At 51.7% G+C, this 12,078-nt stretch overlaps 1 protein-coding gene across 4 annotated transcripts in view; it reads left to right on the forward strand.

The window, feature by feature from the left end:
- Positions 1-1,012: 1,012 nt before the first annotated feature.
- Positions 1,013-12,078, forward strand: part of SMAD7 (SMAD family member 7) — a 34,481-nt gene continuing 23,415 nt past the window's right edge. The window contains exons 1-4 of one of the 4 annotated variants that reach the window (XM_080370954.1): positions 1,013-7,357; positions 7,522-7,718; positions 8,147-8,899; positions 9,471-9,524. In XM_080370954.1, coding sequence (XP_080227080.1) covers positions 8,386-8,899; positions 9,471-9,524 — 568 coding nt within the window. In that variant the 5' untranslated portion in view covers positions 1,013-7,357; positions 7,522-7,718; positions 8,147-8,385. The remainder of the gene's footprint in view (positions 7,358-7,521; positions 7,719-8,146; positions 8,900-9,470; positions 9,525-12,078) is intronic. The other 3 variants (XM_080370953.1, XM_080370952.1, XM_080370951.1) reach the window with 3 other exon arrangements.

The raw sequence follows: 12,078 nt of genomic DNA on the forward strand, positions 1-12,078 counted from the left end.
CTGTTGGGTTTAATATTTGTAAAAAGCTATTAAAAAATCCCAACCCTGCATTTAGACAAATGAGGACTTTTCAATTATCTGTTTTAATACACTGGCTCTACTAATTCATAAATTATCAGGTATGAAGGGCTATTCCTACTGTCTAGACTACCCACCTGAGTAACTCAGGGTAGAAAGACTCCCTGCATCCATACAGGTTTAAACCAGCTGCAGCTCATCTTCTGAATACCACCGAAACCTCACTTCAAAATTACTATTGACAGAGCATCCACCACAACCAGTGGTTAATTACTCTACCCGGATCGTTACCATTGAAAAATGGTGCTTCATTTCTCACTTGTATTCTTCTAACAGAACAACTAGTTTTTGGCTAATCCTGTATCTTTGAGAGATTAGAGAAACCATTATCAAAATGTTGTTTTCCTCATGCAGGTATTTTGTGAGTAAGTGATTATAGACTTATAGATAAAAGACATTACTTGTCTGCAATTGTCCTGATTTTGGAGCATCTTTTAATTATTTGCATCTTCTCCATTCCCTCTTAAGCATCTCGTAGGGGTGTATCATACAGAACCCAAAATGTTGTCGTATAGAGATATAATCCTCCCATAGACACGGAATATAGAGAAGCACCCAAGAATTTGTTATTCTAAATGAAAAGTTGTGTTGGATTTGAGGACAAGAAATCTAAAACGTGTTATTTAAAGCAGACTGTTGCACAATGTAACTGCAATACTCCACACTTAAAATGTCAGTGCTTTATGAACTGCTTGTATCACAGATGTCTGACCATTGACTTGTTTTTTTTATGTCCAACTGTAGGTCAGTATGAGGAATGCTGATGCCAAACAACCCATCGCAAGCAGGAGAATTTTGTTTCCACACAGACTGTTCCCAGTCACCAACTGGATGAAATTCCCACTAGCATCAGTGGGAATTTTCCCTGGAAAATTTTCAGGGCTGAAAAAATAAATTTCCTACAAGAGCAATAACGTTGCTATTTTGACTATCAGAAGACTAGTATCTCATCACCCATGAGGACACGGCTAATGTCTGAGGGACAGAAATCAGTTCCACAATGCATCTGGCCAGGCCACTGCAATAAATACAGAAAGACACATAAATGATGGTAAGGTTATGACCTATCTCATTAAAAAGGAAGGAAGTCCAAAATTAACCCCCTACCTGGCTAGCAATAGGAAACACAGAAGCCGATGATTTTCCTCTTGCTGCTACACTCCCATCCCCTTTATAACTATTTCCTTCTGCCAAAAAGGTGTTTGGGTAGTTTTGTTTGATTTTAATGAAGGAATTGCGGGTTCCTCACGCTGGTAAACTGATCTGCACAGCACTGGCACCTCAGTCCCCTTTTCTGGGTGAGCAGCTGGCACTGAAGAAGGGCACATCCCTGCACTGGGACTGCCGTCTGGGCAGCCGACCTTTCAGGATCAGGTAAATACCCCTAAAGCACTATACCTTGTGCCAGAAGTACAGGATTAGCTTGATGACATTAGGGCTGAAATGCTGCTTTTAAGTGATGGACACCCCACCCTTCCCCAGCCCCTCTGGGCATAGGTGTTGCAGTGTCATATATTCAGTGTCCTGGAGGCAGTGGATGTGCATGTGGGAGGTACCCAGAGGTCTACAGGCAAATCAGGACCACTGGTTGAAACCAGAAAGTAGCTGTCTCCGCTCTGGACTCCAGAGGTTTCAGGAGAAGGTATCATAGAGTAACAGACACCCTTATTTCCCACGTCATACCCAGCTCTTTACACATACCCTGTCATCTGGTCCAGAGCTTGCCATAGTTATCTATACCTATAGTTACCTATAGGTAACTACAAATAAAACAATACAGTTCATGCATATGGCAAAAGTACCTGAAAGAAAGAGGGGTTTGATTTATACCACTGCAACTAAAATGCTGAAAAGGGGATACCAGCAGTGTTGTCTGCATGTGCTTACCTTTCAAATGTTCCAGCAAAGCCCCTTTGCTTTCTGTCTCCTTATAGAAAAAACAAAAATCCCTTTTTGAGAGCTTACACAGCAAAACGAATCTGAAAGCAGGTATTTACTATTTCAGACATCTGAAACACAGAAGTACAGGTATGATACAAAGGAAGAGTTGCACATGAGGTGGTGCATTAAGGTTGTATATTTTATATTAATATATATTGGCATTTATATTAATATATATAGGCATTGTGATCTCTGGGTCAGACCACTGGAGGAAGAGGCCGGTCTCTCCCTCAGCATATGTCCCAGCAAAAGGGATTTGCAAGCTTTCCTTTATCTGTAAAGTCAAATATTCCAACATGCCTCCGATCCACCCCTTTACGTCTCCCCTTTCACAGACCCGTGTCTCCTCTGTCTGGCCAGTGGCTCCCAAAGGGCAACATATTCTCCCGTGCTGCAATCCCCAGCTCCTGGGTCATCCCTTCCCCAACCGCCTGACCTAAATCCCTTTCCTCTCACCTCCCAGTCATAAATCCCACCAGCAGCGTTTGGCAGGAGCTGGGCTGAACCTTCGCCCCACTAGTGACACGGCACTGCCGTCACGGCATATTTGGGGAACGGCAGTGTGACGTGGGTGAAGATGTAGGTGTGACACAGATTAACAGGTGCTGTACGGTTGTGACGGCTGTCAGAGATGCCACGAAGCCTCTTGCCCACCTTGGCTCGCATCGTGGCTGTGGGACACCAGCTCCTCCTTTGCAGCAGCACTTGCCCTCTGACACTGGCCCACGTTCGTTCTTCCCTGCAGCCCACTGAGTCCAGCGTGATCCCTGTGCCATGTATATTGCTCTTTGACGGACATTGTTATATCAGCATTTTATGTTCAATACTGCAAATTCCCCTACTAGAATTAGAGAGAAGTTCTATAGTTTTAATACATATTTCTATATATATATTATTTCCTTTATGTTGGCACAAGAGAGTCCAGCTAAGGAGACTGCCTTGCCTTTAACCCCTCCCTAGCTACAATACTGAAGCCACACAACATTTGTGTGGTCGAACCATAAAGCTACCAATGTCTCAGCTAGCAAAGTACGTAGTTAAAAGTCAGGCATACATGAGCGCTTTGATGCATCAAAGTATTCCCAGGGCTGAATGAGTCCCCTGGAGCCATCACTGCTGCCTGCCATAGCTCCTGATGGACCACTTGGTTTCGATGGCCCAGTTCCCAAGGCTTGAGGCAGGAGTGTTTTTCCCTGTGCCCAACAAGGGCAGGCAAGGGTTCAGCTCACCATGCTTTTTTTTTTTTTTTTTTTTTTTCATTTATCCTACCCACTTGCAGTGCATCTCTTTCCAACAGATGCAACCTTGGAGCAGCTGATAGCACCCAAGAGCACCAGCACTGAAATGATGATTTTTAGCTTGCATTGCTGTGTGAGAAGAGCAAGAGCGTGAAGTCAATGTCTCCCTGTGACCCTGCTGCTCAGCACACAGCGAGTTGCCCGGAGAAGAGTTTTCTTTGCAGACCTGAGGTCTCGTAGCCTGAATTTGCTGTGTGGATGTGAGCTGCTGGAGTGGAAGGAGACCATTGGCTACAGCCAAAATGGCATCATAACCCAGACTTTGAACATTGCTTGAGCTCTCTGCTCTGAAAAATAATGCGTAAAAATAGAAGCCGGGCCACAAGCTTAGCTATTCCTAATGTGCACAAAAGGATGGGAGAGTGCCAGGAGCCTGCCTGCGCTGCCTCTGCCCAGCCTTCAGCCTGGCTTGTTCTCTCCTACCTCCCCTGAATGGCTTTTCACTGCTGATAAAAAGAGAGACATACCCCCAAAAGAGCAAAGTGTGTTTGTTATTGACCCTCGCCTCGAAAGTGTATGAAGAGGGATCAGCTCTGTTTGTTTGTACCCGGTAATGATGTCAGGAAAAGGTTTTTTCCCAAGTCTGGTTTTATCCCCTTTGTTGGAAGTGCCTTTGGTGAGTCTCACACCCTGGTGCTGTTAGCAAAACAATTAGGTTAACAGTGCCTTGGCTCCAACTGTCTGTCAAAGGCTGAATTGCAATGCAAATTAACTCGGCTTTAGCTCTTCAAAGACAGCTGGGTTCAGGAAAGGTCCTCAGAAACCTCCATGAGAATTGAGGTCTAGGGGTTGGGAGTGTGGGCTCGGTGAGATTTTACATGCAGGACCTGATGCGTTTCGCATGGGGGATGCAATACATTATACGTTATACAAATATGTTATGGAAACCCTTTCAGCACTTAAAGGGGGCTTAGAAGAAAAACAGGGACAGTTTTTAGCAGGTCCTGTAGTGCTAGGACGAGGGAGAATGGTTTTAAAATAGAAGAGGGGAGATTCAGACTAGATATAGGGAAGAAATTATTTACACTGAGGATGGTGAGGCACTGGCACAGGCGGCCCAGAGAGGTGCCCGATGGCCCATCCCTGGGAACACCCAAGGCCAGGCTGGACGGGCTCTGAGCAACCTGATCCAGCTGAAGGTGTCCCTGCCCATGGCAGGGGGCTGCACTGCAGGGACTTTGAAGGTCCCTTCCCACCCAAACCATTCTGTGATTCAAACCGATTTCATTCTTTCTCATGGGTTAGCAGTGATCCTGGTACTTTTGGGACAGGTTTCTGGTCCCTGCCCACACGCAGGCTGTGGGTATCACACACCCCCCTTTCAGAACATCCCCCCAACCCAGGTACCAATGCCCATTTTTACCAGCTTCATTATGCTTATTTCTCTGTTTTCCATATGGGCACATACATATGGTCTGTTTAAACAAGTTTGCAGGGTTAATTAGAAAGCAGTTCTTTATTGGTTATTTAATATTTAGCACTTTGGGAGTAATTTTCACCTGTGGAGATTACCAAGACAGGCAGGCGCTGGTGGCACAGCTGTACCGATGGGCAACCAGAGGTGCCAAAGAACCAGGTCCCTACTCACGGGGAAAGGGATGTGCCTGAGGTCACCTAGAGATCCTACGGCAGGATGAAAACAAATGGATTATGAACTCCTGGACCCCACTCCTAGCCTCCACCCCTTCTCAGCATACATCACGTTATACTTTTTCTCACTCTGTTCACAAGAGGAAAGTGAGCGCAGTCATTAAGACATCGGTGAGGCAAGAGGAACCGCAATGGGTAAAAAACCCTAAAGACATTGATGTCATTTACAACAGCCTGGAAAGTTTTAAAATGTAAAATGCATACATTAAAGGGCATGTCCAGTGTGGCTTTCACCAGTGGGCAGGGGAATGAGAAAGAAACTTTTTTTTATTATTATTTTTCCTATCAATTTACCATATGCGTCACAGTGGAAAAGGGATTGAGATTCTCTAAGAAAATAAGGAAATCGGCCTCAGTGTCCGTGAGGTCACTCCAGAGGCTGATGAACAAGATGTTAAACTAAAAATGTTATCACATTTCCATTTTTTCAGGATGCAGGAGTGACCATTTCAAAAGCAATGGGATTTTCTTGCAAGTATGGCAGAGCCAGACGCTGATGCTGCTCTGCCTTGGCACCCTCCTCTGTCACCCCAAGACCAGATGGCTTGTGCCCCGGGCACCTGCAGCTCATATGAGCACCGAAACGGCCTCGGTGGTGACATCAGCAACCGCAGAATCTGATGGGCTGTTTATTTGGAGGTGAAACGACGAGTCCACCTCCTTCCCCAGACTCCAGTTTCATAACAAACCTTCCTAAATTATTCTCTTAGATGCCAGCAAATAATGTCCTTCCCCTCCTTTTTTTTTTTTTTTTTTTCCCATGCTATTTATCACAAAGCAGATTTTGAGCAGATCTGGGGGCTGGGTATAGCCTCCTTAACGTCTAATAAAGCTGCCCCAAAATCTAGCCCCTTTCTAATTTAGCTCTGGATTCTGCAAGTGCCACCAACGATTCCGGGCCTGTTTGGCTGGGGTCTCCCTGACCTGCTTATGGGAATATTTGCAAGACCTGGCACTAAAATGATCCCGGCACTCCTGCCTGCACCACAGGAGAGCCCACCTCGGAAAGACACTGCCCGCAGTTTCGTTCCCCCTTTATGGCTGGTGTCACATGGGGTTGTGTGCAATTGTGTTAGAATGGGATTCGCTTATAGCGGCCGTGATTTAGGAATCTCGGCTTACACTTCCAGTCCAGTAACTGACTTAGCCAAGTGACCTTAGGCAACCGAGCCTCCCGTGCTTGAGATATGAGAAAGGAGGTACTCATCTGTGGGATGGGGATGGGGGCCCGTGGGTACCCCTGCGCTGGCAAGGCGGGCACTGGGAAGCCCAGCCGGAGCTCCCAGCTTCCCGGCAGACTGCAGCCGGGCTGTACGTGCCACGCAGCCTCTTGGTGGCTCAGTTTCCCCAGCCTCGGCAGGTTCTGGCAGGCTTCGGCCAGGGATCTGTGGAGCACGCCGGGTGCCAGGAATGATTCCGGCGGGTAGTGCCCGTAACAGGAATAGCCCCACCGCGGCGTGCTCCTCCTTTGGTGAGAATCGAGTCTACTTGCCCTCTGTGAAAGACTTTCCCTCCCTTTGGCGACAGGTGCTGTAAAAGTGGAAAGTATTACGGGCGTTATTCCTTTCCGTGCCATGCCCTCGTCTGATGCCCAGAATTATATAGGTGTATTTTTTTAATTCGTATTATTTATATCTTACTTGTAGGGCTGGAGCGGGTTGAATACCTCGGTATGTGCAGCAGGCTACGGCCCCCTTGGCGCAGCCGCCCTTTGGGGTCCATGCGCGGGGGAGCCCCCGCGGGGTGCCCGGGGCGGTGCTGGGGCCGCTCCGCACCCGCGCAGCGCTGCGGGGGCAGCACCGCGGGGGGCGGAGGGACAGGGACCCACAACCTTTCAGCAACCCGAGCCACCGCTTGCGCAAGGCGGTTCGAGATAAATATAATATATATATATATATTTTTTTTTTTTTCCCCCGGAGCGACACGGTGTCTAGACGCCCACGTGACGGGGCCGGGGCCGGGCCGGGCCGGGCCGGGGTTGCGCCGCTGCGCACTGCGAGCTGCGCCGGAGGGAGCGGGGGGCGGCCGCGGCCGAGCGCGCAGGCACCGCGCTGCTGCCGGCACCGCTCCCGCCGCGCCCCGCTCCGCCGCCGGGGCTCCCCCGCAGCAAAGGAAAGGACGGAGGCGCTGCTGCCGGGGAGGGAGCCTCGCTGCACCGGGAGGAGGGAAAGAGCAAAAAAAAAAAAAAAAAAAAAAAAACCAACCCAAAAAAACCAAACCAAAACACAAACCAACCCAAGAAAGGAGGAGGAGGAGAAGGAGGAGGAGAAGGGGAAGGAAGGGAGGAAGGAGGAGAGAGGAGAGAAAAAAAAAAACCAAAACAAAAAACCGCCGAGGCAGACGCGCCGGCAGCACGGAGAGGGTCGCCGGCGGGCTGCCCCCGCACCCATGTAAGCACCGCCGGGAGCCGGTGACAGCGTCGCGGAGGGGCGCGGAGCGGGGGGCGGCGAGCCCGGCTCGCCCCCGCCGCCAGCACCGCGCTGTGGGGAAGGAGGGGACACGGCCCCACTTCTTTTTTTTTTTTTTTTTCATTCTTTATTTCTTTTCGCAACAGCCGGATCAAGACTCCTGTGTGTGTGGATTAAAACCTTTGCGAAGAAGGAGGAAAAAAGAAAACCAGCTGAAACCAAACCAACCCAGACCTCGCGTCGGGACGACCTGGGCTTTAAAAAGGGATACAACACTCTGGATGCGCTGGTTCTTGTCTTTTGTGACAGATGCTTAAACCGATTTCGACGTCCAAATCTTAGGGTTGGTGTTTTGGGCTTTAATTTTTTTTTTTTTTTTTTTTTTTAGTAAGACCTCGCTTTGGCTTGCTGTTTTATTTGTGTCTTTTGATTCTGCCCTGCCTCGCATCACCCCCGGCTCTCCCCACCCCCCTCCCCCCCCCCGCCCCCCCTCCCCACCGCTGGCGGGTTGATGGGAGCTGCGGCCCCCGGGAGGCCGAGGATCCCCCGCGGCTCCAGCCGCGCTCCGCAGCCGCGCAGGGTGGCGCGGCGCCGGCACGCTCAGCCCGCCTCCCCCCGCGCGATGCGCCGCACGCTGTAGCCGGGATTTTTATTTTTCTTTTCTTTTTTGGGCTAAGCCAAAGCGACCGGCGGCTCCCCCCCCTCCCTCCCCCCTTTTTTTTCCCCAACCCCTTTAATTTTTTTTTATTATTTTTATTTTTGTATTCGCAGCGGGCAGAGGCGCGGCCCGGCGCAGCCCCCCGCGGGAGGCGGCGGGACCCGCGGCCCCAGCGCGGAGACTGGCGCATGCCACAGCCCGCCTCGGCCCCGCCGCCGCCGCTGCCGCCGCCTTCCCCCCGCCGCCCGCCGCCTGCCGCTGCCCGCCGCCGCCGCGTCTCGGCTCCCGGCCCCTTCATGCGCGGCGGACGACATGCCCGTTTTGTAGCCGGGGGCCCCTCCTCTCGTCCCGCATGTTCAGGACCAAACGCTCGGTGCTCGTTCGGCGGCTCTGGCGGAGCCGTGCGCCCGGCGGCGAGGAGGAGGAGGAGGAGGCGGCGGCGGGCGAGCCCGGCGCGGCGGCGGCGGCCGAGACCCGGGCGCATGTGTGCGGCGGGGGGCGCGGGTGCTGCCCGGGCAAGGCGGGCCGCGGCGGCCGGGCGGCCGCGGGCGCGGAGGCGGAACTGAAGGCGCTGACCCACGCCGTGCTGAAGCGGCTGAAGGAGCGGCAGCTGGAGGGCTTGCTGCACGCCGTGGAGTCCCGCGGCGGGGCGCGGACCCCCTGCCTGCTCCTCCCCGCCAAGGCCGACTCCCGGCTGGGGCAGCACTGGTACCCGTTACCGATGCTGCTCTGCAAGGTGTTCCGCTGGCCCGACCTGCGCCACTGCTCCGAAGTGAAGCGGTTATGTTGCTGTGAATCCTACGGCAAGGCTCACCCCGAGCTCGTCTGCTGCAACCCGCACCACCTCAGCCGGCTCTGCGAGCTAGGTAGGCGGTGGGGGGCGCGGGGGAGGGATGGATGCGGGGCATGGGTGGATGCGGGGGATCGATGGGTGCGGGGGACGCAGCTCCGCTCGGCTCGCTGCCCGCTGAACTTTTAAATTTTTTTCCCTCGGGGGGGGGGGGGGGCGGGAGGGAAAGAACAAAAAAACCCCCACCCCCCAAACTTTGCATTGCCGTGCTCTGTAGATACATACTCAATTTTTTTTTCACGGGGGGCGCCCCCCCGGCCAGCGGTGCCGGGATGCGGGGCCGCCGGCGCGGCGGTACCGGCTGCGCGGCCCCGGCCCGCCGGGAGGCCCCGCGCAGACAGCCCGAGCGCAGATAGCAGCGAGACTGGCGCCAGACGGCCCCTTTTGTTTATCTGACAGCTAAATATCAAGGCAATCACCGCCTCGCTGCCCTGCCTCCAACCCCCAGAGCTAAGACAAACAGTTTTGCTAAAAGAATGCCACTGTTATCATAAGTTCTTATCTTTTTTCTTTTCTTTTCTTTTTTCTTTTTTTTTTTCCTTTCTCATGGCTCTGCCTTCATTTTCTCTGTACTTTTCTAATTCCAGAGTCTCCCCCTCCACCCTACTCCAGATATCCAATGGATTTTCTCAAACCAACTGGTAAGTGGAGGTGTTTTGCTTTTCCCCCTAGGCAGACTACAGATTAAAAAAAAGGAAAACCAGCCCCTTTCTCAGGGAAAAGGACCCCTGCCTTTGTCATGCCGCCATGCATTTGGCTTTGGGGCTGCTGGCTGGCTCCTGTGCCTCCTGCCACCCCTGGAAGAAGGAACGTGGCATTTTTTCTAAGGCACCCTCTGCATAAAGTGGGATTTTAAAAACTCTGTCAGGAAACTCTAGGAGGGATTGCAGTGCAGCGCAGGCCTGCACGGCTGGAGTCGCCCTGGAAAGCCAGGGAACACCATGGGCTCCAGCTGTAAATGGCACTGCTCCCGCACCCCTGGGTGAATTCGGAGGGATTTAGATTGGGAATCCAGCACGGCATCTCCCTGGTGGCTGGGAATCCTTTGACAAATGTGTTGGTAGAAATCTTTCAGTCTTTTAAAGGAGCCTCACCTCACCTCGTCAAGTTGAAAAGATTTAGGAAATGGGGTTGAAATGTGATTTATTTTATTTTTTTCCCAGCACCGCTCTGCATGCCTGTTGCTTGTGATTGAGTGTCAGGGTGCAAGGGGAGAAGCCCATCTGAGGCTGGCACCGGCGCTTTTGCGGTTGTCTGCATAAACTCTTGGTTGGCACTGAGCTTGCCGGGTGCGAGAGAAATGGGGCTGGAAGGCGGAGGAGAGGTGGGGACAGTCGGGAACGGGGGTTGCTCGGGGAGGAGCAGCTCCTGGCTCCCCAAGGAGCGGTGGATCTGGAGTGCTGGCTGGAACGTGGTGGTCTCGGCAGTTGTGTCCCTGGGTCGCAGCAGGCAGGAGGGGCACATGGCGGTGCGGGGAGGCGAAGGCAGTTGTCTTTCTGAAGACCAATGTCAGGTCATTTTATTATTATTATTATTGTTGTTGTTGTTATTTTTTGGTGTGTGTGCGTGCAAAAGAACAGTTTTCTGTAAAATTGCTGCTCTTCAGTTTCTGGGGACTAAAAGCAACCCCCAACCTGAGGTTGCTCTGGACACGCAAGGTACTGTCGTGGGCCCCATCTTGCCCGCTGCTCCCTTGGAGGCTGGACTCTGAGTGTTTTTCCCTTCTGCCAGCTCTAGATGGTAACTCTTTGTGCCTTGCAGAAATAAGCAAAGCCGTTTAACAAACAGTCAGGTTGCAAAACATAAAATATTTCATTTCTGCGTGAAAAAACAGGACATAGTGGCTCATGAATCAAAGAGGGATATCAGGGGAGTAGCAGAACATCCCCTGAGCATGTGCTGGGATGGCTGGGATGCAGAGGGGTTGGTCCATGATAGGCTCTGAAGGTCTGCTGAAGGTCACGAAGTTCCGTGGATTTGGTTGGGAATGGCATTGTTCTGTCTGCGTCCCTGCAGCACTCCCTCCAAAGTTTCTGTTCTTACCGCCTTTCTCTGCGCACCGGTTGGCGTGGGATGCCAAGGGTTTTGGAGCTGTGGGAGAGAAGGGTTAAAGCTTGCCTTCGGGTTCCTGTGGAGATGTTAGGATAAATCTATTAGCAGGGTTTAAACATCCAATCTGCCTCTGCCAGGATCTCATTTTCAGTTAGCAGAGTGATATATTTATTCATTAGCAAGTGTTGACATAAGGTAGCAAAATGTGTGTAAACAGAAAAGCCACAGAACATGAATGTGCCATTTCGAAAGGAAAAGTTATTCCTATCGGCCAATAGGAAGTGATTAACGCTGCCCATCGGAAACGCAGAAACAACTGGGTTACTCACCAAAAAGTCCTCCTTTTTTTTCCTTTTTAAAAGAAAAAATCCATTTGGCAGCTGAACTCTGACTAACGGTGCCGCGACAGGCACAAGCGGAGCCTGGCAGTCTGTTGTTGCAGGTGGGTTTTGCAAGCTTAGGGTTTCTCAGCCTTTACTCTGTGGAGATGGACCGAGGGTTTCCCGTCCCAGCATCTGTGCCATCTCCTGTGGCAGTTTCCCAGCCATGTGATGGCTCGCTGCGGGCTGGTCAGGTGGGAGAGGGAGAGTAGATGATGATAGGAAGGTGCATAGCCTTCTACCTGGCTGATGGGCATGAGCTGTCGTCTCTGTCGGGACCTTGGGTGGGAATGGTCCCTTCTGTTTAAACTTGGGCAGCTGCATCTGCTGATGGAGCTGGGAATGCGCATCCAGCAGGAAAGTTTTGCTTTTCCATCAGGCGGGATAGTGGTAATGAAAATACTTCAAGCATTTAGTGTTACGTCTTGTAAGTGCTTCGTATGGACAGATAGAAGTATCTGGACTGGTGTGAGCTCTGGCAGTGGTCGCCAGTGGCCATGATCATCATCAAATGGTTTGTGTGGGAAGGGACCTTCAAAGTCCCTGCAGCGCAGCCCCCTGCCATGGGCAGGGACACCTTCAGCTGGATCAGGTTGCTCAGAGCCCGTCCAGCCTGGCCTTGGATGTTCCCAGGGATGGGCCATCGGGCACCTCTCTGGGCCGCCTGTGCCAGTGTCTCACCACCCTCAGCGTAAAACATTTCTTCCCTCCATCTAGTCTGAATCTCCCCTCTGAGTTTAAAACCCTTGTGATGGGGATTGTG

Source organism: Falco punctatus, assembly GCF_963210335.1.
Source record: "Falco punctatus genome assembly, chromosome: Z".
Taxonomy (NCBI): domain Eukaryota; kingdom Metazoa; phylum Chordata; class Aves; order Falconiformes; family Falconidae; genus Falco; species Falco punctatus.